Source organism: Sceloporus undulatus, chromosome 2, assembly GCF_019175285.1.
Source record: "Sceloporus undulatus isolate JIND9_A2432 ecotype Alabama chromosome 2, SceUnd_v1.1, whole genome shotgun sequence".
Classification (NCBI taxonomy): domain Eukaryota; kingdom Metazoa; phylum Chordata; class Lepidosauria; order Squamata; family Phrynosomatidae; genus Sceloporus; species Sceloporus undulatus.
This window is the reverse complement of record NC_056523.1, coordinates 251,386,627-251,408,770: the sequence shown is the minus strand read 5'-3', so window position 1 is coordinate 251,408,770 and position 22,144 is coordinate 251,386,627. Positions and strand designations below refer to the sequence as shown.

Here is a 22,144-nt window from a genome sequence, read left to right as displayed (position 1 = left end):
TAATAATAATAATAATAATAATAATAATAATAATAATAATAATAATAATACAGCTCCAAGAACCTCCCAGGGAACATGGATTGGCCATGCTAACTGGGGAATGTAACATTCCCAAGCTGTGATACAGACATTCCCCCTCTATGAATGGAAAGTCTTAAGCTTCCTTCAAGAAAAAGGAAGTTTGTATGTATGTATGCTGCAGTTTCCCTCTACAGTCCCCAGTAACACATCCCATCATGTTTCACAGGGTTTCTCAATTATTTGGAGCAGCTTTTCAGGGAATCCAGCAGGGAGATACCACTCTTCTCTTCCTGTGCTAGTCTAAAAGCATTACTTTGCTTTAAAGCAGGTGTCTGTTTACAGTGGTGCCTCGGGTTACGAAATTAATTCGTAACGCGGCCGCTTTCGTAACCCGAAAAGCCTTCGTAAGCCGAATTGCCATAGGCGCTAATGGGGAAAAGCCGCGATTCCGTGCGAAAAAGCCGAAAAAAGCACCAAAAGTTTTTTCGTAACCCGAAAAAACATTCGTAACCCGGAACAATGATTCCCTATGGGATTTTTTCGTATCCCGAAAATTTCGTAACCTGGGTATTTCGTATCCCGAGGTACCACTGTATTCCCAAAACCAAGGCTTCTTTGTAAAATTTTGGAAGTTCAGCAGTAGGAAGGATGTGGCACTCTGTGGGTTGGGAAGGTGGCAAAATCAGCCATCAGCAGTTTTCCACCCCTGACCTGAACCAGCTAGAACTACAGAACTTACTATGTTGTCCAAACCCATAATTTTGTTTCGGTGCACCCTGTATAAGCCAGAATTTATCTAAAGACCAAAACCTGGTTTACAAACTTGCCTTTTTAAAAATGCACAAAACAGAATCCCAGGTTCAGATATCATGGTAAGCTTCTCATTTTTGGTTAGTTTAACTGCTAGTGCTAATGAGTGGAAATCACAGAGAGAAAATGTGCTGTCACTGCTGATTTTGCCACCAAGGTTGTCTTTCCATTCCTGTACATTATTCACTTCATTGGTTGTGTGGCTTTATTTTGTATTGTAGTTCTCAGTCACTGCAGTTAATTAATTAGTTGATCTATAACTCAGTTGGAAATGGTTAATAAACTATTGCATCCTTCTATTCAGACCTCAGTACCAGTATATTGTGTCTGTTTCTTTCTGCAGGTATCAGAACTGACACTGGCCTGTGGATGCCTTAAATGGGGACAAGAGAAGCACTTTTATCGGATGGATTTTTTGGAATCCCATGCATCCCTTTTCCATGCTGTTCGGTCAGTTGTAAAATCATGGAGGAAGGCTGCAGAATATAATAGGGGCAAACACTTGGAGGTCAAGAAATCTGATGGTAGTCCTTGGGAGAAAGATGTTGTAAAGGAATATTTCAGTATACTGAAAGACAAAAAAGAAGACAAAGACACTGTCACACGACAGCATTCTAAATCCATCTGCAGATCTGTACATTCCAAACATCTTATGTCAAAAAGCAGAAGTGTTATTTTTAGAAAACAAAGAAAACCTGATCTTGAAGAGTTGCCACCATCATGCTTGTTTCCTTACCTGGTTTTAATTAAGAATTGTGTCCCTTTGCCACTCTCCATCCTCCAAAGACTATGTCTCTCTGGAGAGATACTGTGCAAGATTCAGTATTTTTCACGGAAGCACAGAAAGAAGAAAGAAGTAACTCTGCCTGAATCAGAACGCCGAGTTCCGAAACCACAGACAGAAACAGGTTGGCAAATGCAAGTAGGAATAAGTAAACATTTTAGAGTCCAGGACCATTCATGGCCCAGATTTCTCAGTATAACTTCTAAGTGAAAATACTGTGTGTAAGCAATTCATAGTTAACAACTAAAAAATGAAAATAGGGCTGTACTCAAAATCATGCTTACCATGAAGAAGGCCCATTTTATTTCAGTGATTCTCACTTCTGCAGAATAATATTTAAGAATATGATGTGCAAGAGGCAAAAGCTTAAACCAAAAGAACACTTATTAACCAGAACAGCTGTGCTGCATGAAGGAAAGGGGCCATACTTTTTAATTTATGCATTATATTAATGCCAAAGGAGGCAACTCTGGCACCATCGGGGGTCATAATTAGTGATGGGCAGTTTATTTCAGTGTTCTAGATTGACATAGACTAGGATGGACAAAGTACAGTCCTTGGACTGAGTGTGTCTCCCAAGACTGAGCTTTCACCCTGTCTCTTCTTAGCAAAAGGGGTGAATTGCATTCCCAGAAGTCTCAAGGACTGACCATTCACCATGTAAACAAGTTGCAAAAGGCCCCTGGACTGTTTTAACATTTAGAGTAACCTTGTTTTTCATAACCTTATTTTTTAAAATCAAACATGAACTCTTGTTATTCCTGGTTTGGGGGTTTTTTTTTTTGGGGGGGGGGAGGGGTCAGAGCCTACAGACTCCCATGTGCCCCAAGTTTAGAAGATTGTCCATTTGGACCCATTGTAGATGCCCACCTCTGGCATTGGCCGGTATTCCAATTGTGACTTGCTATGCTATTAAGAATTCATGTTAAATTCATGGTAAGTAAATAGTGCTCAGTAAAGCAGAAGGGGGGTAGGAAAAGAGGAAGATTGTATTCCTGATGGATACATTCAATCAAGAAAACCACAATCCTGAGTCTGAAAGACCTGAGCAGGGCTGTTGACAATAGGATGGTCTCTCATTCATGGGATCACTCTAACTCTCTAAGTCAAAATTTACTTGATGGCAGTTAACAACAACAAAATCACAATCTGAATATGAGTAATTCAAATGGGCAATGTGTAGTCCTCATAATGATGCTAGACTTCAATTTCCATCAGTTTGCGCCAACATGTGGAGGGTGGTAAAGTCAACCAACATTTTGGTGGTTTTTCAAAATATAGCAAACTGAGACCCTAGGTGCACATCTGCAATGGATTTGCCTCCATTAAATGGCATATCCTTAGTTCTATACTCACCTCCTCACAGAACATACAGAGAACAGAATTATTTTCAACCTCTTACGAGTACTGATGATCAAGCTTGGAAAAATTAGAGTAGCCATCATTTTTCAGGTATTGTGGAAGCTCCACATCCAAAAACATAACTTCCTCAAGCTGTGAAGTTGATGAAAATTCAGCTTCTCTCTAATCAGAGTACTGTTGCTCACATGTTTTTGTGCAAACTAATATTAACATAAATGCTGTTGGCTGATTTTGCATATCTCTGATTATCTGTTCACTCAGCAGTAGTATTTAATAGCTGTTAAATACTACTGTTTAAAGCTACTGTTCAAAGACATAGCTGTGTTAGTCTGGAAAATTAGTATGCAAACGGATCTTGTAGCACCTTTGAGAGTTGGGCTTTGGCATGGTTCCACTTGAAAGCTCCAGTGGGATCCTCCATGCTTCACTTTCAATTTTTCCTAAGTCTCTGAGCAAGTTGCTATACAATCCAACTTTTTATTGGCTACCTTCAAACTGAGCTTAAAATGTTCCATACTTGGATGGAAACATTGCATAGCTTGTCATTCTTTTAATAACTATATTGTGTTTCTTATGGTTTGTCTGTTTTTTAGAAGTAAAGTACGTCACTTTTGACAGCCTGAAGGAACTGCAGTGGATGTTATTTAAAGGCTTGGTAAAAAGGAAACCCAAAACTGTTGGAATGTGGAGGGAACCGGTATACAGTTTTGGGATTCAGTGTGTAGCTCCTGTCAAAAAAGCAGAATACATCCTCCCCTTGATACCAAAAGACTGGATAATTGATGACTCTCTCAAGTTTTCAGAAGAAATGACACACCTGCTTCTCCAATACGATCCACGCTCATGAATGTGAAGGCAATGTCTGAAGTTCTGGAGAAAATCCATCTAAAATGAACTGAACAGTTCTCAGTGTTGGTATAATTACTATACAGTAATGCTAATAATACAAAACAGATTTGTACCCTTTGTCATCTGTTCAGAGCATTCATGGTGGTCTGAAGTACATAGGGAAGACATATTTATTGATTAAAATATTTATGTCCTGACATCTGTCCACAACATTTGAACCCAGGCCCAAGAGTTACCATAGTTCCACACATGTGTGCTTTTCCTCTGTTGTGTTATCTTTACATGTGCTTGGAATAATGGTTAAAAACTATAGAAATAATAATCTTGTGTGGAATTGCTGTCATACTTAAGAGTTTTAAAATTCACTTTAGGTTTGGCACATAGGTGCTTTAAATAAAACAAACATGGGCATAATTATATCATTCATAGACAGATAAACAGATATATCAATTATATCACAGACTTGAGAGGTCAGGCAGGCCCTGTCCTTGCTCTCCTTCCATCAGCAAGTTAAAACATTTTTATGCTATCAGGCTTTTACAAACTGACTAGAATTGGGCTTTTAATGCTGTGGAGTTCTGTTTTTAAGGTTTGTATATAGTTTTAAAATTAATTTTAATGTCTAATGTTTTTATTTTATAAAGTGTAGAATTTTAAAATCTTATATTTATACTTTTATTAATGCTTTAGTATAGTTTTTCATTTGTATTGTTTTAAATATGTTAGCTGCCTTGAGTCTCATTACTGGAAGAAAGGCGTGATGTAAATGCATAAAATCATCATCACTATAATTCTACTTGAATTGGCATGTGGGTCCCTTTGTTGTTGTTGCGTGCCTCCAAGTCATTTTTGGCTTAAGGAGACCATAAGGCAAAACAATCATAGGTCTTTCTTGGCAAGTTTCTTTAGAGGGGGGTTGCCATTACGGTTGCCTTAAGTCAAAAATAACTTGGAGGCACACAACAACAACACCAAATCAGTTGCTGGAGTTTGCAAGGTGGATGATGCAGTTGTACTTGTGTTCCACTAGATGGCTTCCCATAGACAATAAATTGGCCTCAGAAATGTTTTGCTGTGGGTTCTTGTTCTGGAAGGGGATTGAATTAGATGTCCGGATCTCCTCTAACTCTATGATTTTATTACTAAGATCTGAGCTCAATGTCCAGTAGTGTTGAGAAGATTGTATTCACTCAAAAATAACTTTCTGTCACAATGCTGTAGTGGTCTCCCCCCCCCCCCCCCCCATCATATTGTTCTCTAGCACAGAGAGCTGCTGTAACTAGCAATCCTGCCCCAATAGTAGGACAGTCTACCTCCTGTTGTGATTTGGAATGTCCCATCCGCCCATCACAGTAGCTATCATAGTGACTGAGGGCACAATCAGTTCCACCGTCACCGATGCCTTCTTTTATCCTTTATCATTCAATCATCTTTAAATATGAAGGGGCTTACAAGCACAATGTGCATTTAGACCTCCCCTCCACGTGTTCAAGGTAGCATCTGTTGTTGTTTGCCTTCAAGTGGTTTCCAATTCATGGCAACCCTAAGGCAAACCTATCATGCAGTTTTTCTTGGCAAGATTTATTCAGAGGCGGTTTGCCATTGCCTTCCCCTGAGGCTGAGAGAGTGTGACTTGCCCAAGATCACCCAGTGGGTTTCATGGCTGAGTGGGAAATTGAACCTTGGTCTCCAGAGTCATAGTCCAACACTCAAACCACCATGCCATGCTATCTCTCTCAATGTAGATTTACATAGGATAGAGTATATGTAGCTTTAGTTATTCCTGGGAAGGTTCAACAACAATGGTTGTCGTTTGTATGTATATATGGTCATTTGGTATACTTTTGACTGATAATTCCTGAATGGGCTTATCTGCCTAGGAATCTTGGAGGTCAATCTTACCTGACCATTTTAGGGAAGGAAGGAAGGACCTCAGTCCCTCTACCTAGTTTTGCAGGGCCTCACCCCTGTTCTGATTCAGAGTACTGTGTTCAACAGCCAGTTGGGAGAGGCCTGCTCTCTTAAGGCCAAGGGAGACTGATGTACAATATGAAGGACATTTCAGCATCCAAAGAGATTGGCCACTCATCCTCCAGAACAGTTGAAATTGATCAATGATTAACAATGGTTAATTATTCTCCCAAATAATAATTGAATGCTCTTCTGTTAATGATCATACTAGTGCTAGAATATTAAAAGAATTGGAGCTGCCTGTTATGCACATTTTAAAGTAACAAGCTTGATGAAAACAGGATGTGCATTTTGGAAGGAAGATGTGGCTTATACTTTCGGTTTTTTAATTTTATGACAGCATGTAATAATCTTGTACTGGAGAAATAAAAAAGTAGATATATGCTAATTAATATTGCACATTTTGCCATTTTCTCAGGCAAGGAGTACTCAGAGGTGCTTTCGTTACTTCCTTCCTCTGAAATATAGTTTACAGCAGCTGGTATTCGTTGGCAGTCTTCCATCTAAGTACCAACCAGGACTGATGCTTCTAAGCCTTTAAGATTTGAAGGCACATATGCAAACACACACACACAATCCAGAATAATTTAGTGGTTTGACATTGGACAGTTATTGGATACCAGGATTCAAAACCCCACTTGATCATGGAATTTCACAGGATGACCTTGGGCAAGTCACACTCTCTCAGCTGCAGAGGAAGCCAGAGGGTAGCCCCTCTAAACAAATCATGCCATGAAAACTCTGTTACAGCTACACCTTAGGGTCACCATGACTTGGAAATAACAACAAATAAATTGTGTTCTAAATGCAACACTCCTAAGGGAGAAATAAACATAAAGGAGCAACTTGTAGAAGCCTCCGTTCAGTTTGTGGTTTGTAGGATTGAGAACCTCTTGATTTACAAAAAAGAAGTAACAGGAAACAGTACATGAAGGAAAAGAAAAAATGGCAATGATAAGTAGATAGCAGCATTCTACACATTACAGTATTTGTGTTCATTTTTTCCAATCTTTATGTAAAATATAATAATTTATCTGCTGCGTAACACTAATGAAAATATGTAATTACACAATCTGATAAAATTTTATTATTGATCTTATAGTGTGATTATATTTAAGTAAAAATTCTAATTTATTACATCAGCCTACTGACTTTCAGTGCAGTAGGATATTGAACTAAGGGCTCATTCCCACTTACATTTGAAGTGGTTTGTGATTTGCCTTCACTACGTGTTGGTAAATCAATTCCAAAAGGTCCGTCGTTCACATTATGAAAATGGATCTTTTCATTATCCTTTTGTAATCACTTCTTTTTTTTTTTGGCACAATTGTTGTCCCCACTAGTTTGCACTGCTTCAAAATGCATGTCAATAATCTGTGCATCATCAGTGATGTAAGCGGCAGCCTGGCTTGGGAACGTAATTGCAAATACTGTTGGCCCTCCGTTTTCGCAGGGGATCCGTTCTGGACCCCTCTGTGAAAACAGAGGTTCATGCTTATTCAAGCCCCATAGGCTTGAAGGAGCGTGCTCCTGGGTGCGCACACCATTCCAAATAGCGGAGGTCACCCCTCCACGTATATTCAAGGGCACGGGTCTCAGATCCCCACATTAGGAGGGGTGACTTTAGTTGCAAAACCAATGAATCAAATCTATCAATTTTTTAAAAAAATAGCAGATTCAGTTCATTGGTTTTGCAACTACATACCTCACCGATTGCAAGTAGTTGCAAAATCAGTGAATTGAATCTATCAAATATACATACACACACACACACACACAGAGTTCACACCACAAGCACAAAGGCAGTGCCGAGAGCAGGGGGATGGTGGATCTACCAAAAACTGAGGAGGGATAGTAAACACCCCTCTGCTATTAGTCCCTCCCCTTCAGAACGATATAATTCAGATCTGTCGTTCCCACTTGTTAAACATGTTTCGGAATCAATTTTTTTCAAAAGAACTGCTAGGAAACTAGTGTCTGGAAAAAAAACATTTTTGTTTTGTTTTGTTTTTTATGTTTGCCTTGTTTTATTGTGACAGAAATTGATCAAAGTAGGATCAGAACCAGTTTCAAATGGGAACGGTCATATAACCTGATCAGCGATAATCTTTAAATCATAGTGGTAACGCGCCCTAAGAGTCAATCCTGTCTGCTCCAGGTTATTTCAAAAGCAGCACCTTCTGTGACTCACATCATAAACCTGAGCCAGCATAAACAATAGTGAATATAGTCCAAGAACAATTGGAGGAGCACACACTTCCCTCATCCCATTGAAAGTGGGAAGGGGTTCTGACTTGTTCTTTGTCTCAAACAGAAAAAAAAAACATTTTACTGCAGCTCTTGTTAAGTATCCATGGAGGACTCTGCAAATCTTAGAAACATGGAATCATAGATTTGAAACAGTCCCCAAAAACCACCTAGTCCAACCCCTTGCCATGGATGCAATTACATTACCCTAAAAGGTGGCCATCTAACTATTGAAAAACCTCCAACAAAGGGCAGTCCATCATGGACTGTCCATTCAGACAGGCATTAAAAACAGAATACTTTTAAAGAGTGGTCTGGGGTACTATATTGTTTTAAAGTATTTTAAGCATTTTTATCATGTAGACGCATCGCCAGAAAAGTGCCATGACACTGCGCGCCATGTTATGCAGTGCATGGTGTCATGCTGGCCTGGGGGTGGAGTTGGTGCATGCGTCATGTGGATGCCAAGATGAATCAACCTTGCAGTTTTCTTGGTAAGATTTGTTCAAAGGAGGTTTGCCATTGCCTTCCCTTGAGGCTGAGAGAGTGTGGTTTGCCCAAGGTCAACCAGTGGGTTTTGTGGCAGAGCAAGGAATCAAACCCTGATCTCCACAATCAGTGCAATACTCAAATCACTGCACCATGCTGCCTCCTTTAGTCTAGATCAATGGTTCTCAACCTTCCTAAAGCTACAACCCTTTAATACAGTTCCTCATGTTGGGGTGACCCCCAACCATAAAAAAAGAGGTTCAGTTTCTATGATCATTGGAAATACATGTGTTTTCCGATGGTCTTAGGTGACCCTGTGAAAGGGTCATTCAATCCCCAAAGGGGTCGCAACCCACAGGTTGAGAACTGCTGATCTAGATGTAGATGCTTTACTATTGCCAACAGAGAGGAAGGGATAATTTAAGAGGGACACACAGGTATCTTATCCTCTTGGTTCAGTGTGGGGAAATATGAAGCCTACTAGATGTTGTTGGACTTCAACTGCCCAGCAACCTGTCTGCTCCTTAAACCCTGCACAAAAAAGATTGTTCTAATAACTTTTAATCAAATCAGGATGGGTTGTTTTATTTCTATTCTGCCTTTCCACTAAAAATAAAACAACAATAAAATACAGATCAAATCAACAAAATTATAATTCAAACATTAAAAAGACATCAAACAAAGATAGGATGAAGAAGATAATAACAGCACCCAACATACGAAAAACCCATTTCAGCTGCAAATTGGTTTCAATACTCCCAAATGACCTGAATATAAATGTCTTTGTGTGTCACATAGCTATGGTATGATTATGAATTCAGAAGGTGGTCCTCAGCTGGTGAAATAACTAGGACTTCCACAAGGCAAATCCAGGCTTGGCTATACTACCCATTAAACCTCATAACAGAGCAAGGAGGATCAGAAGATAAGTCTCTCATATCTGAGACTGCATACTGCTCTGTCATTCACTACACTACATTGGTACAGTATGTGCGTGCTCTCGCTCATGGCATTTAAAAAGCATAATCTATGGGAAAATAAAGCTCTTCTCTTCCATTTGGCAAGAGCAGCTAGCTTCCAGTATTTCATGCTCATATGCAGACTTTGAAAAGTGCAAATGCTTTGCATCTTATGCTCCCCAAATGGCAATATAATCCTTTAAATGATATGCACACACTATTTGCATATTTTGACTTACAGTTAGATATGAAAGCTGGAGACCCCATATTGTGAAGGTGTTGTCAGCAGAAACTCAGAATGACAGCACTGCTCATGGCTGGTTGCCAGGACATGTCAGGTTTTCTTGGCTGAGAAATGAACCCAAAAGGAGAAGGGAAGGAAACTCTTTGAATGTACCTATTGTTGTTATGTGCCTACAAGTCTTCTTTTATTTAGGGCAACCCTAAGGCAAACCTATCATAGGGTTCTCTTGGCAAGTTTCTTCAGAGGCAATTTGCCATTGCGATTGCCATCCCCTGAGTCTGAGAGAGAGTGACTTGCCCAAGGTCACCCAGTGGATTTTTTAAATAATGCTAGACTGGTGAATTAAACCCTGATCTCCAGAGCAGTAGCCCAACATTCAAACTACTACTCCATGCTGGCTCTCCATTTGACCTCCTCAAATGGCGTCTGACTCTGAATGCTCTGTTTCCATTCTACTCCCTTTACTACTTGGACAGGAGTGCCTATCCACAGTCTGGTACTATCCTGACAGCCCAAGCACATGATGAGAAACAATACAACAACTCAGCTAATGACAATCCCACTAATAGCTTCTGCATTTCAAAAGCAGCATTACTAATCACCCAAACCCTCAGAGAGTGAAACAGCCAAACAGACTGAAAATTGAAAGTGCTATAGGTGGTAACTGGAGCCAGCATTGTGTAGTGGTTTGAGCACTGGACACTAGAGAATAGGGTTCAAATCCCCGCTCAGCTATGAAACCCACTTGGTGACCTTGGTCAAGTCCCATGCTCTCAGCCTCAGGGGAAGGTAATGGCAAACCTCCTCTGAACAAATCTTGCCAAGAAAATCCCATGATAGGTTTGCCTTAGGGTTGCTGTAAGTCAGAAATGACTTGAAGGCACACAAAAACAGAAAGAGAGAGAGCGAAAGAGAGCAGGACCGAACTGGACAACAGTGACTTTCTCTTTAGCCTGGAACAGACAGCCCAGAAGGAGCAGCCAGAGGCCACTGCGGGACCATGACAACCACATAGCCAGCTCCTGAAGTGGGATGCCACTGTGGTCCCAAGCTCACTGCTGGCAGGAGCAGATTTAATCTGTTGAAACCATTGGCCTACTGGGGGCCAAGTCAGCCTCTCAGCTCCTTTGTTCTATTCATTCCCTTCTGTCAATGAAGACTGCCTTTTCCTGTTCCTATGTAAACATTCTGTCTCTTCTTATAAGCAGGCTGCTGTCTTTACAGCAAAGCACCTGCTCTGTGTGCCAGCAGCAAACCATGGACTTTGCTCCTTGCTTCCATCCTGCTTGTTCCTGCTTGACTCCTGGGCCTTGCTAGTTCTTCTGCTCCCTATTTACCTCATGATTTCCTTCTAGTTCATCCATCCATCTGTCCATTTCAGTTATATTTAACTTACTTGCCTGGGCTGCCTGGATTTAAACTCCTCCAAAGGATCCAACCAATGATTGGTTCTTATCCTGTATATCAGAACTGGCAATATGTCATCTTAAAGCAGGGGAAGGCAAGTGTGGAAGGCTACGGTCTGCATTAGGAGACTCTGGAGGGCCCGACTTGCTCCCACAAAAAAGCCCCCAAAGGCCTCTAAGGGGCCTGGGGGCATTTTCATTATGTTCCAGGTTTCAAAAAGCCCACCCGCCTGTGCCTAAATTGGCCCAGGGCCCCCACAACATTTGTGGGACATGCAGCCCATTTCCACTAATGAACATTTTGGAGCATTTGAGGGCAAAACAAATTTTCTGAACATTTTAGCAAAAATGGTTTTTCATCCCTACTGGGACCAGGTGGCCTCCATACTTTGTGTAAAACACATCCCTGCAGTGTGTTCGGGAGTGTTTTTAAAATATTTTGGACCCCTGGGAGGGCTGTAGGCAGCCCATGAGCCACAATTTGTATACTTCTGGTTTAAAGGTTTTCTAAACTGTAAAACTTGGAACGTGACTCCAGGTCACAGAATGGAAAGGATATAAATTAGTTTTATTAGACACTACAAAACTAACAAGTGCAGTGCCCATGAGACCCCAATACGATGTATTTACCAACTATAAGCTGAGGCTATACTATAGAGTTTATTACAAGTCACTGCTGTACCATTTATTTTACTTAATAAGGATCCAGCATTACCCAACAAAAGGTGAGGAACTGGGGGGGGGTCCTCATCAAGTATATCAGCATGTTGGTGAAATTATCTTTTGCAAGAGGCTGGGTAACCTTTAGGACTTTTTGCACATGTATATACCAGTAATAACTAAGAATTGTATGATTACCTGGATCATTCATATGCCTTGAGTCTCGCTTCTTTTCTCCTGGGAACCCAACCTAGTATTCTTAAAGGTCATTGTGACCTATGAAAAACATGCTGGCTCCATGTAGGAAATATGAAATATGGGGACCCAAATTACAGCACTGGGTATGCAGGGTGTGCAAACATCTGCCACCAATATAGAACGTAATTCAACAGTTATGTCCTGCAGCACACCTTTTGCATCTTCAGTGGAAAAAGGGATGGCCAAGCCCTCTGATTTTCAGGTGAAAATGAAATCTTTACCAAGACTTGAGATAAAAAGTTCGAAACTTAGGTGTTGTTCTTGGTTCCATTATTCACAGAAAAGGCTCAGGTGACTCATGTGAAACATAATGTCTTTCAGCAGCTTGTGTTGGTATCTCTGTGATGACCCTATCAGAAGATGGATAACTTGGCTGCATTGATCCATGTTCAGGGTAATCTCCTATTTGGACTATTGCAATGCACTGTATATGGGACTGCCTTTGAATGCAGTTTACAGATTACAACATGTACAAAAAATGGTTGCAGGATTCAGGGTGTGATAGTGTGAATATATATGTGAACATATGCTGTGATCATCAGTCCTGCCTTACATTTCACTTGCTTCCAATTTATAAGCAAGGAGTACATGGAAACAGTAAATAATACTTCAATTTCTCTGCTGTCCCAGAAGCCTGAGGTTTCTTGCAGGTGAGCAGGCACAGCAGTTCCCATACTCTCTAACTGTCCTGATTTGGCAGGGACAGTCTCAACCAATTTTCTGTCATTCCAGTTTTAAAAAAAATCCAGCTTTTGTCCCCCTTTCCCCTGGTGTGCTTCAGCTGCTGCAAGCTGAATTCAAAGTGCAAAAGGAGTTTGCATTCAATTAAATCAGCAAGGGGAGAGAAGAAGAGAGGTGGAATCTGGCCCTTCCCAGTAGGATCAGGCAAAAGCAAACTGCTGAAGTGTCTCCTAGCTTGTGTGTTCTTCCCCTTTGCCATGTTGAACACACTCTGATATTGCTTGGCCACACATATCCTGGTTTTTATCTAGGAAAATGTTGGGGGATATGAATGACAGATAATAATGCAGTGGGCTGCACTTGCTTCCCAGCTGAAGAACACATCAAAGAATTTAAAACTTAGCTTGAGAGGAAAGCTTCAAGAATGGTGCACTTTGCAGTTTATAATAACAAAGAGGTGATTGGAATCAAATGCTCCTGCTGGTTGTCTTCTCTCTGTTAGTAGTTTGTTCAGCTTTTCCTGCTGCCTCTGATTGTAACCTTATGAGACCTTCCTTGAAGAATGATTCACTTCATAGTTTAGCTCAGGCATGCTGGGAGTCAGGTGGTCCCTCAGATGTAGGTGACTGCAACTTTCAGCATTTCTGACTATTGATTATACTAGCTAGGGCAAAAGGGAGTTGCAGTTCAATAATATCTGGAGGGGTGCATGATCCTCACCTCTGGCCTAATGATTCTACTACCAATTCGTCTGAATTGGGGTGGGCAAAGTGTAGTCCACAAAGGGGACTTTTGCAACCCTAACCCAGACTGCTAGGTTATATGGCTCTAGTTCATTCAATGAGTGGACCTATAAGGCCCCCATGGGCCTAGGGTGCAAACTATTTGAAAGACCATCTCCCTAATGATTTTGACACCTTTTTCTGATGAAGAAGCCAGTGGAGTTTCAACACCTTAAAACTTTTTATGCAATTTGGTTGGCCTGATAAAGGTATCACTGTTTTGTGGAATTTAGATGTTACTGTACTTTGCTTTATGGCCAATGCAGCTGGCCCTGGATATGCTTCCAGGAAATGAGTTAACCTTTTAAATAGGTACATAAGTAACAACTCCCTCCCCATTTTTTTCAAAGACTGTTCTGTTCAGCCATTTTGTCTCCACCAGTTTTTTGCTTTTATTGAGTAGGTGCCACAGAGCGCCCAGAGAATTTGGGAGGGGGCAGAAAAACTAGCCCTTGGATATCCAGAACTTGCCAACCCTTGTTCTGTACCTTCAATCAACATTCCTCTGTGTTCTGCAGGGTTAGTATATTTAAGGTATGTGGCATCCAGTGTGGTGTAGTGGATCTCAGTGTTGAATACAGCTATGGTGACCAGAGTTTGAATTCATGCTCAGTGATGGAAATCTGCTGGGTGGCTTCAGGCAAGTCATACTCTCTCAGCCTGACTGAAAGGCAAAGATCCTCTGAACAAATCTTGTCATGGAAACCACATGATGGGTTCATCTTAGGGTCACCTTAAATCAGAAACAACTTGAAAGCACACAAAGACAACAATAACAACAACAACATTTAAACGGATACGTATCCAGAGGTAGCTGTGTTGGCCATACAGCAAAGTACAATAATGTCCAAAATCCACAAAGCAGTGATACCTTTATCGGACCAACTTCACTTCAAAAGCTTGCAACATGTATTTTATGCACATCCTCCTCTGGCAGAACATGCATGGCAAACAGCAAGCACTCAGTTTTTCTCGTGTAGTCAAAAGGGTACCACAAAAAAGGTTTCAGCATATTGGGGGAAATTTCAAGCTGTGCAATAACACACACACACAAAACGCCTAGTAGCCATGGAAAGCTGACAGACAATTTGGGTGGGGGGTGAGAGGAAAAGTTGGGGGGAAGAATGGAGGGAATTAGGGAATCCTCTCAATGAGGAGATGTTGGTTGAAACCCTTAGTGGGAGAAGGGCTTCATATGCTGCTCTGTTGCAGGTTCCACATGACCCTCTCTTTAAAGCTGAGCAACATTCCAAACATACCAAACATAGGTTGGTTCTTTGTTTTTGTTTTTTAAGAAGGATTTACACCTAACTCTTAAACAGGCACTTTACTGTTCCATAACCTCTGCTCCCATGGCTCCTTTGTATTTCCTCCTTCTTTGAGTGCAAACAGGATCCTCCTTAAACTGAATTACATGCAATAATGTAATCCTTCCTTTAAATGGATGCCATTCTCATTGTTTGAATTATGAGTACGTGCAATATTGTTACCTCTTCCTTTAAGCTGCGGCCATTATGACTGTTTTTTCTTCTTCTGAAAGCCCTATGTAATATTGACAAATTAAAAAAAAAACTTGTTTGGCTTAGAGGGACCCCTGATGTCATATCTACATTGTCATTGTGTGCCTTCAAATTGTTTCTGATTTATAATAATCCTAAAGCAAATTTATTGCAGGGGTTTTGGGGGCTGAGAGGGTGTGACTCACCCAAGGTAGGTTTCCATGGCTGTGCAGGGAATCGAACCCTCATCTCCAGAGCCATAGTCCTGTGGTCAAACCACTGCACTGTGCTGGTTCTGAACTTGTACATGGGAGCAAAACAAATGTAGGGAAGTAATGCAAATGTTCCCCATGAATGCAGGGAAGCTCTTCAACTTGTCAAAATGACACTAGTTCAGACTGCAACCCTATATAATTTATGTGGGAGTAAGCCCCACTGAACTGAATGGGTGTTACTTCTGTAGACAGGCACTGAACGCTATTGTTAAAGATATAAACTGTTAGTATGGCCATCTGGGAGCCCAATTCCAGTCAACCTGTTGAATATTTATAGCTTTTGTGGTGATATTTAGTTCCATTTCTTTCTCTAATCTCCTACACTGAGGGTGAGGCAGTTTCTAGTTATCCTGTTTGTGACTCAGAGTAATAATTTCAAAGCCATGTAAGTCAACACCAGACTTTGACAACATCACCTTTTTTTGTCAACCTTTCCCAAGAACTTGTTCCGCATTGCAGCTAACAATACTCAAGACTGTCTTTCTGGTGGTGTAAAAACCTTGACAGAATGTAATGTGCCACTGCCTTGCCCAAACTACAGTTGAACAAACAACATCATGCCAGATCACTGTAATAAAACCTGTCACCAGGAAATTTATGCCAGGAAAGGTCTAAGGAAAAAAAAAACACATTCTTCTCATAGCTGAAGATATAAATCTTCCAGAGCAATTATCTATTTGTTCCATCTGAAGAATTCATGTAATTGTGATTTCCAGCACATAACAAAACATTTCAAGCTAATGACCGAGGAGGACAATGCATTTTAAAAATCAACATACAGTTGCTATTATAGGATATGCATCTTGTCAAATTGGGGTTCTGAATGAAAAGTTAGCTCCAAATGATGTAGAACCTCATCAAAAATAAATAAGGTGACTATTGCTCAGAGATGGCATGGATAATGCAAAGCCCTGATGGGGCTTTCTCTCTAGAAAATGTATTCTTTGGGTTGCAGTCATGCAGTATCTATTTCTGCTCAAAAGACCTATAGATGAAATCCATCCAGTCAGTTCTGTCTAGGGTAGACCAAAGAAAATAAATAGGGCTTAATATAGCAATGACTAACAGGTCTTATTAATTTCTGTGGGTCTTCTCGAGGTAGTACTAATGCTGGATTAAGCCCAATGTCTCTGATGAGTTTACTTCCATAAATGAGTGTATAGGACTGCAGTCTTAATTTATGTTTACTTAAAGGACATGCATCTATTCAACTTATACAGCCACGATGATCAGTTTCTAGTCAATATATCCTAAGCAGAATACAGCAAGTATAAAACAACGTGGGTTGAACTTTGTTAACAATCCATCACTTGTTTGTATTGGATCAATGTAAAGGGGGCAAAAACCTTGCTTTACTTGGAAGATTACAGGATCTAAAATAGTGGTTCTCTGGCTTTGAATTTCAGCTGCCAAGCTCTGTGAAAAGTGGACACAGTGGCTGGGAATTCTGGCAATTGAAGTCTAAAACATCTTGATGGTGAAAGCTAAAAAGCACTGTGTAAATTTACAGCGCTTTATAAATAAAGGTTAATAATAATAAATAAAGCTGCTAACTACAGCTCTAAAAGCACTGAAGACCTAATAATATAAAACCAGATAATCCATCCATATAACTGTATTTGAATTTGAATGTGTATGTTGCTCCCAGAGGCTCCATGGATAATAAAGGAACACCTCTGAGATTCATATTCTTTCTGAAGTATAACGGGTTTTCCCTTATTAACTCACATCAAGATTTTCAAAATATAGAATAAGAGTCAACATCAAGTTTTGTGTTGTAGAACAAGGATGACCAACTGTTGTATTCTAAGGGTCAGCAGCCATGAACTGGAACAGGATCTTGTTGGATAACAAATCCCTTTACAAAATATGGAAACTTTATTTTTTGAACTACAATGCTCAGAATCCCCTGGCCTTAGGAGATAAACTGTCCAACCTGTAGCTTCTGTGAGAAGCTAGTAGTATCTTTCTGCAAGGAAATTACAATTAAGACAGATGACCACTGTCCCACAAATACCTGCTAATTTCTACAAGGTTGGGCCTAAATCTATGCTGAATTCTCTCTCACCTATGCTCAGCCATATTACATGCCATTTATATTACAACTAATAATGCATTAAATTTACAATTACATTACAAGTTTATTCACTTACATATGAAATATTTATTTCCACAACTTGAAAACATTCAATTTCCTTTGCAAATGACAAAGCGACAGTTTTATTATGAAACTAAAATATGATATATGCTGAGCTATGTTATGGCCAATAATGTATCCAAATCATGGATGTACATCACAGATAAGTGCACCATGACACTAAACAACCAAGTTAGCTATTTAGCTAATGGGGTGCAGGAAACAGGGAGATAAAGTTGCCTCTGCTGGATAAATGGTGGTGTAAAATCTGGTATGTTCTGATTAAGTTAAAGATACCATTAATAATAAAAGTCTAGGCTGGACATGATCAAGCTTTGATCTTGTAAAATGAAAACAGGTATAAATGTGGCATTTTGGAATAGATTGTGTAAGGAAGGCATGTGGTTTGAAATTTTGTCAGCCTTACATTTTATTTTTAATGGAAGAAATCATGAGTCTATATGTCATTCTTGTGCAGGGATGATGCTAATCTTCCTGGATCAAGCATGGTGGTCTTAGAACAATCAGTTTGTACAATCAAGTTTCTAATAATTACACTGCATTTGAAAATGATTTATAATGTTTCAGTAAACCATTCATGACCCTTTCTCTTGTCCTTTCCCCACAATCTTTCTTTTAGATTAGACTCAGTATTTTTGGGTTACTCACTTAGTCACATTTGAAATAACTGCTTACTTTCTTCTACATTAAAAAAAAAATCTACCTATCTAGCTACAGTCACACTATTTACACTATTTACCTAGGATGCAGCTCTAGTAAGTTTAATTACATTTGAATCTAGCCGGTATGTAATTATAATAAAGATAAGCCATGGCTCACCTTCCAAAGATAAAAAACACACATTTTATGTCCAGTTGATTGCCTAAAGGAATAAATAAATGCATTACATGGTAGCATATATAGTAAAGTTACGACACTGTAGTAGGGATTAGGCCTTTCAATCAATCAATCAATCAATCATTCAATCAAACAAACAAACAAACCAAAACCAGCAGTCTTTGCTTCTACCAAGGATAGCTGAATGAGACTGGAGAAATGATTTTAAACTATTTTTTAGTTTTAATATTTGGGGAAGTCAGGACAATAGAGAGCAGAACTCATTTTAATATTTTGTTTCAGTACTTAGGAGACATTTATTTTTTGGCTGACAACTCTCACACTCTCCTAGTCAGCAGGGCCACTATAGCCATGCTTTGTTGTTGTTACTAATTGCCTTGGACCCATATTGTTAATTGACTTTGACCCATGGCGACCCTATGTATGAGTGACCTCCAAGTCGCCTCAGCCGCCCTGCACTCTTGGCTTCTCTGACTATCCATTTGGAATGCAGTCATCCTCGTTTCCTATTTCCCTCCACTTTACCAAGCATTATAGACTTTTCTAGTCATGATACGGTCAAACTAAGACAATCTCAGTTGAGTATCTTTGCATCCAGAGAGAGTTTGGGTCTGATCTGCTCTAGGATCCATCCATTGGTCTTTTTAGCAGTTCACTATACATATTCTCAGTACTCTTCTCCAGCCCCACAACTCAAATGAGTTGATTTTCTTCCTATCAGCTGTCTATCTTTGCTGTCCAGTTTTCATAAACATACACAAAAATAGGAAATACAATGGCATGCATAATCTCAACTTTGGAGTTTAATAATGTATCTTAATACTTCAGGATCTTTCTAGTTCCTTCACAGCTGCCCTTCCAATCGCTAGTCTTCTGATTTCTTGACTGCAGTCTCCACTCTGATTGATGACTAAGCCCAAGTATGGAAAATCTTGGACTATTTTGATCTCTTCACTATATGTTTTAAAATTATGTAGTTCGTCTGTGGAGTTTATCACGCTGGGAACAAAGACCGGAGCATCGCGGGAAGCTCCTGTTAATATTGCGCAATTTGGCAAAGATTATCACACATCGCACAATGTCGCAAATATCCCACGATTATCCCATGAATAAGAAGGAATTATAGTGCTGCTTTGTATTCATGGGAAAATCTTTGCCAAATGGCACAATATGGACGGAAGCATCCTGTGATGCTCCCATCTTTGTTCCTACTGCGATCATAATTTAGGCATGCTGCCTGGGGGGATTTTGGGAGCTGTAGTACAGAAACTCAGAAGGAGGAGGAATTGAGATAAAAGGAAAGAACATCAACAGTCTAAGATATCCTGATGATACCATACTAATAGCAGGAAACATCAGAGACTTGGAACAATTACTGAGGAAGGGCAAAGGAATTCCAAAATGTACCCCATTAGCATAGCTAAGAAGCATAAATTTACATTTATATCAGTGGTGTTTTTTTAAAGCTTTTCTTTGGTCCTGCCCTCCATTTTCTGGAATGCCCTCCATTTCAAACTCCTGTCTAGGAGGAATTCCACAATGCCCTCCATTTAGGGCAGAACTAAGAAGCATGAATTTGCATTTCTGTGAGTGTTTCTAGCTTTTCTTTGGTCATGTTCTCCATTTTTTTCTGGAACACCCTCCATTTCAACCTCTAGTCCAGGTTGCTGTTGTTTTGTGCCTTCAAGGTGTTTCCAACTTATTGTGCGGTTTTCTTGTCAAGGTTTGTTCAGAGGAGGTTTGCCATGGCCTTTCCCTGAGACAAGTGTATAACTTGCCCAAGGCCACGCAGGGGGTTACATGGCTGAGCTGGGAATCGAACCCAGGTCTCCAGAGTTGAAGTCCAATACTCAAACCACTACTACAACATGCTGACTCTCCTTCAATCCAGGAGGAATCCCCAAATGTCCTCCATTTTGAGCACGGCTAAGAAGCACGAATTGATAGCCATATGAGTGTTTGTTAGCTTTTCTTTGGTTGCGGCCTCCATTTTTCTGGAATAGCCTCCGTCCCAACCTTCAGTCCAGGAGGAATTCCACAATGTCTTCCATTTTGTGCAGGACAAAGAAGCATGAATTGCTATTTCTATGTTTGTGACCTTTCCTTTGGTCAGGCTCTCCATCTCAACCTCCAGTCCAAGAGGAATCTGTAAATGTCCTTCATTTGGAACAGGATTCAGAACTATGCATTTACATTTCTCTGAGTGGGTGGTTATCTTTTAGCTTTTCTTTGGTTGTGGCCTCCATTTTTCTGGAATGCCCTCCATTTCAAACTCCAGTCCAGGAGGAACACCACAATGCCCTCCATTCTGAGCAGGACCAAGAAGCATTCATTTACATTCCTGTCAGTGTTTTTATTATTATTATTATTATAGTTTATTTCTATAGTGCTGTAAATGTAGACAGCACTGTACATACAGAAAATCAATCAATAAAAATATAAAACCTGCCAATGGCATACAATCTACAAAATACATATAAACAGTAGCTTTTCTTTGGCCACCTCCACCTTTTCTTTTCCAAATGCCCTCCATTTCAGCTTCCAGGAGGAATTCCACACTGTCCTCCATTTGGAGCAGGCCAAAGAAGTATGAATTGCTCTTTCTATGTCTGTTAGCTTTTCTTGGGTCCTGCCCTCCATTTTTTTGGGATGCCCTCCATTTCATCCCTCAGCTCAGGAGGGGGAATCCCCGAAGTGTCCTCCATTGGGAGCAGGACTGAGAGACTTGCACGGCGCACCTGGCCCTCCATCCCCCTCCTGCCTCCTGGCATGGGCTCCTTCCTCCTCCTCCTCCTCCTGGTGGGCCATCATCCTCATCCTCATTCCCAGTCTTTGCTCGAGGAGGAGGAGGAGGAGGAGGGCCGGGAGGCGGCCGCCGGGAGGAGAAGCCGGAGCTGGAGGCGTCTCCTTCTGCTTCTCCTCCTCGCCCTGGCGCTTTCCCTCTCTGGCGGCCGGGGATTGAAGGAGGCAGGAGGAGCCATGATGCCCTGCTGCTGCTGCTGCTGCTGAGCCCGGCCTTTGGGGGGAAAGGCTGCCCAGGGGCCGGGAAGGTGAGTCCCTTCTTCTTGCGGGAAGACCCTCTCTCTCCCCTTCGCATTTCTCCATTGCCTTTGGCTTTGTTCCATCCCTGTGCCGCCTTTCTCCCAGAAGGGGCCCAAGGCGGTTTACAGATTGGAAAAAACCCACATTTGAAATAATAATAATAATAACAACAACAACAACAACAACAATAATAATAATTTGATGATGATGATGCTCCTTGCCTCCCTTCCCATTTCTTCCCGGGCTTTCCCTTCTGAGGGCCCTTCTTCCTCTCTCCTCTCCTCCTCTCTTTCCTTGTCTTGGTTTCCTCCTGCCTTGGCCCTCACTCCCTGGTCCTCCTTTTCCCGGACATGCCTTACAGCCTTTCAGCCAGGAGGGATCCCACAGTGGCCTCCATTCTGAGCGGGGACTAAGAACTATGGCTTTACATTGCTATATGAAGTGGGTTTTCTTTTAGTTTGCCATGCCCTCTGCTTGCTTGTCTTTCTCCCTGGGACGTCCTCCATTTTGTGGTGCCTTGTCCTCCTGAGGGGTTTGGGCCTCAGTGGAGAAAGGGCCCCTCTCCCTGAGGAGAAGGCACTGAGGGGCCTTGGCTTAGCTTTCCTCAAGAGAAGCCCTGCTGGGAGCAGGGCCAAGAGGACAGAGAGGCAGAGAGGATGGGGACCCCAAAGGCCATCCAGTCCAGCCCCCTGCCATGCAGGGAGACACAGACAAGGCCCTCCCTGGACAGATGACCATCCAGCTCAGAAACCCCCAAAGGAGGAGCAGACTCTGCCAGTCCAATGCCCAGCAGGGCTTATGTCAGGAAGG

General features: G+C 41.1%; 2 protein-coding genes across 7 annotated transcripts in view; both read left to right on the top strand.

Moving 5' to 3' along the window:
• LOC121923118 overlaps positions 1-4,407 on the top strand; it is a 10,094-nt gene extending 5,687 nt beyond the window's left edge. For both annotated transcript variants that reach the window (XM_042453251.1, XM_042453253.1), the window contains 2 exons: positions 1,175-1,739; positions 3,571-4,407. In XM_042453251.1, the coding sequence (XP_042309185.1) occupies positions 1,175-1,739; positions 3,571-3,824 (819 nt within the window). In that variant the 3' untranslated portion in view covers positions 3,825-4,407. The remainder of the gene's footprint in view (positions 1-1,174; positions 1,740-3,570) is intronic.
• A 16,756-nt stretch (positions 4,408-21,163) lies between these two features.
• GOLM1 (golgi membrane protein 1) overlaps positions 21,164-22,144 on the top strand; it is a 29,019-nt gene continuing 28,038 nt past the window's right edge. For 2 of the 5 annotated variants that reach the window (XM_042454817.1, XM_042454818.1), the window contains exon 1: positions 21,167-21,342. The gene's annotated coding sequence lies outside the window, so the exon portion shown is untranslated. Of the gene's footprint in view, positions 21,343-22,144 lie in introns of all 5 variants that reach the window. The other 3 variants (XM_042454822.1, XM_042454821.1, XM_042454819.1) reach the window with 3 other exon arrangements.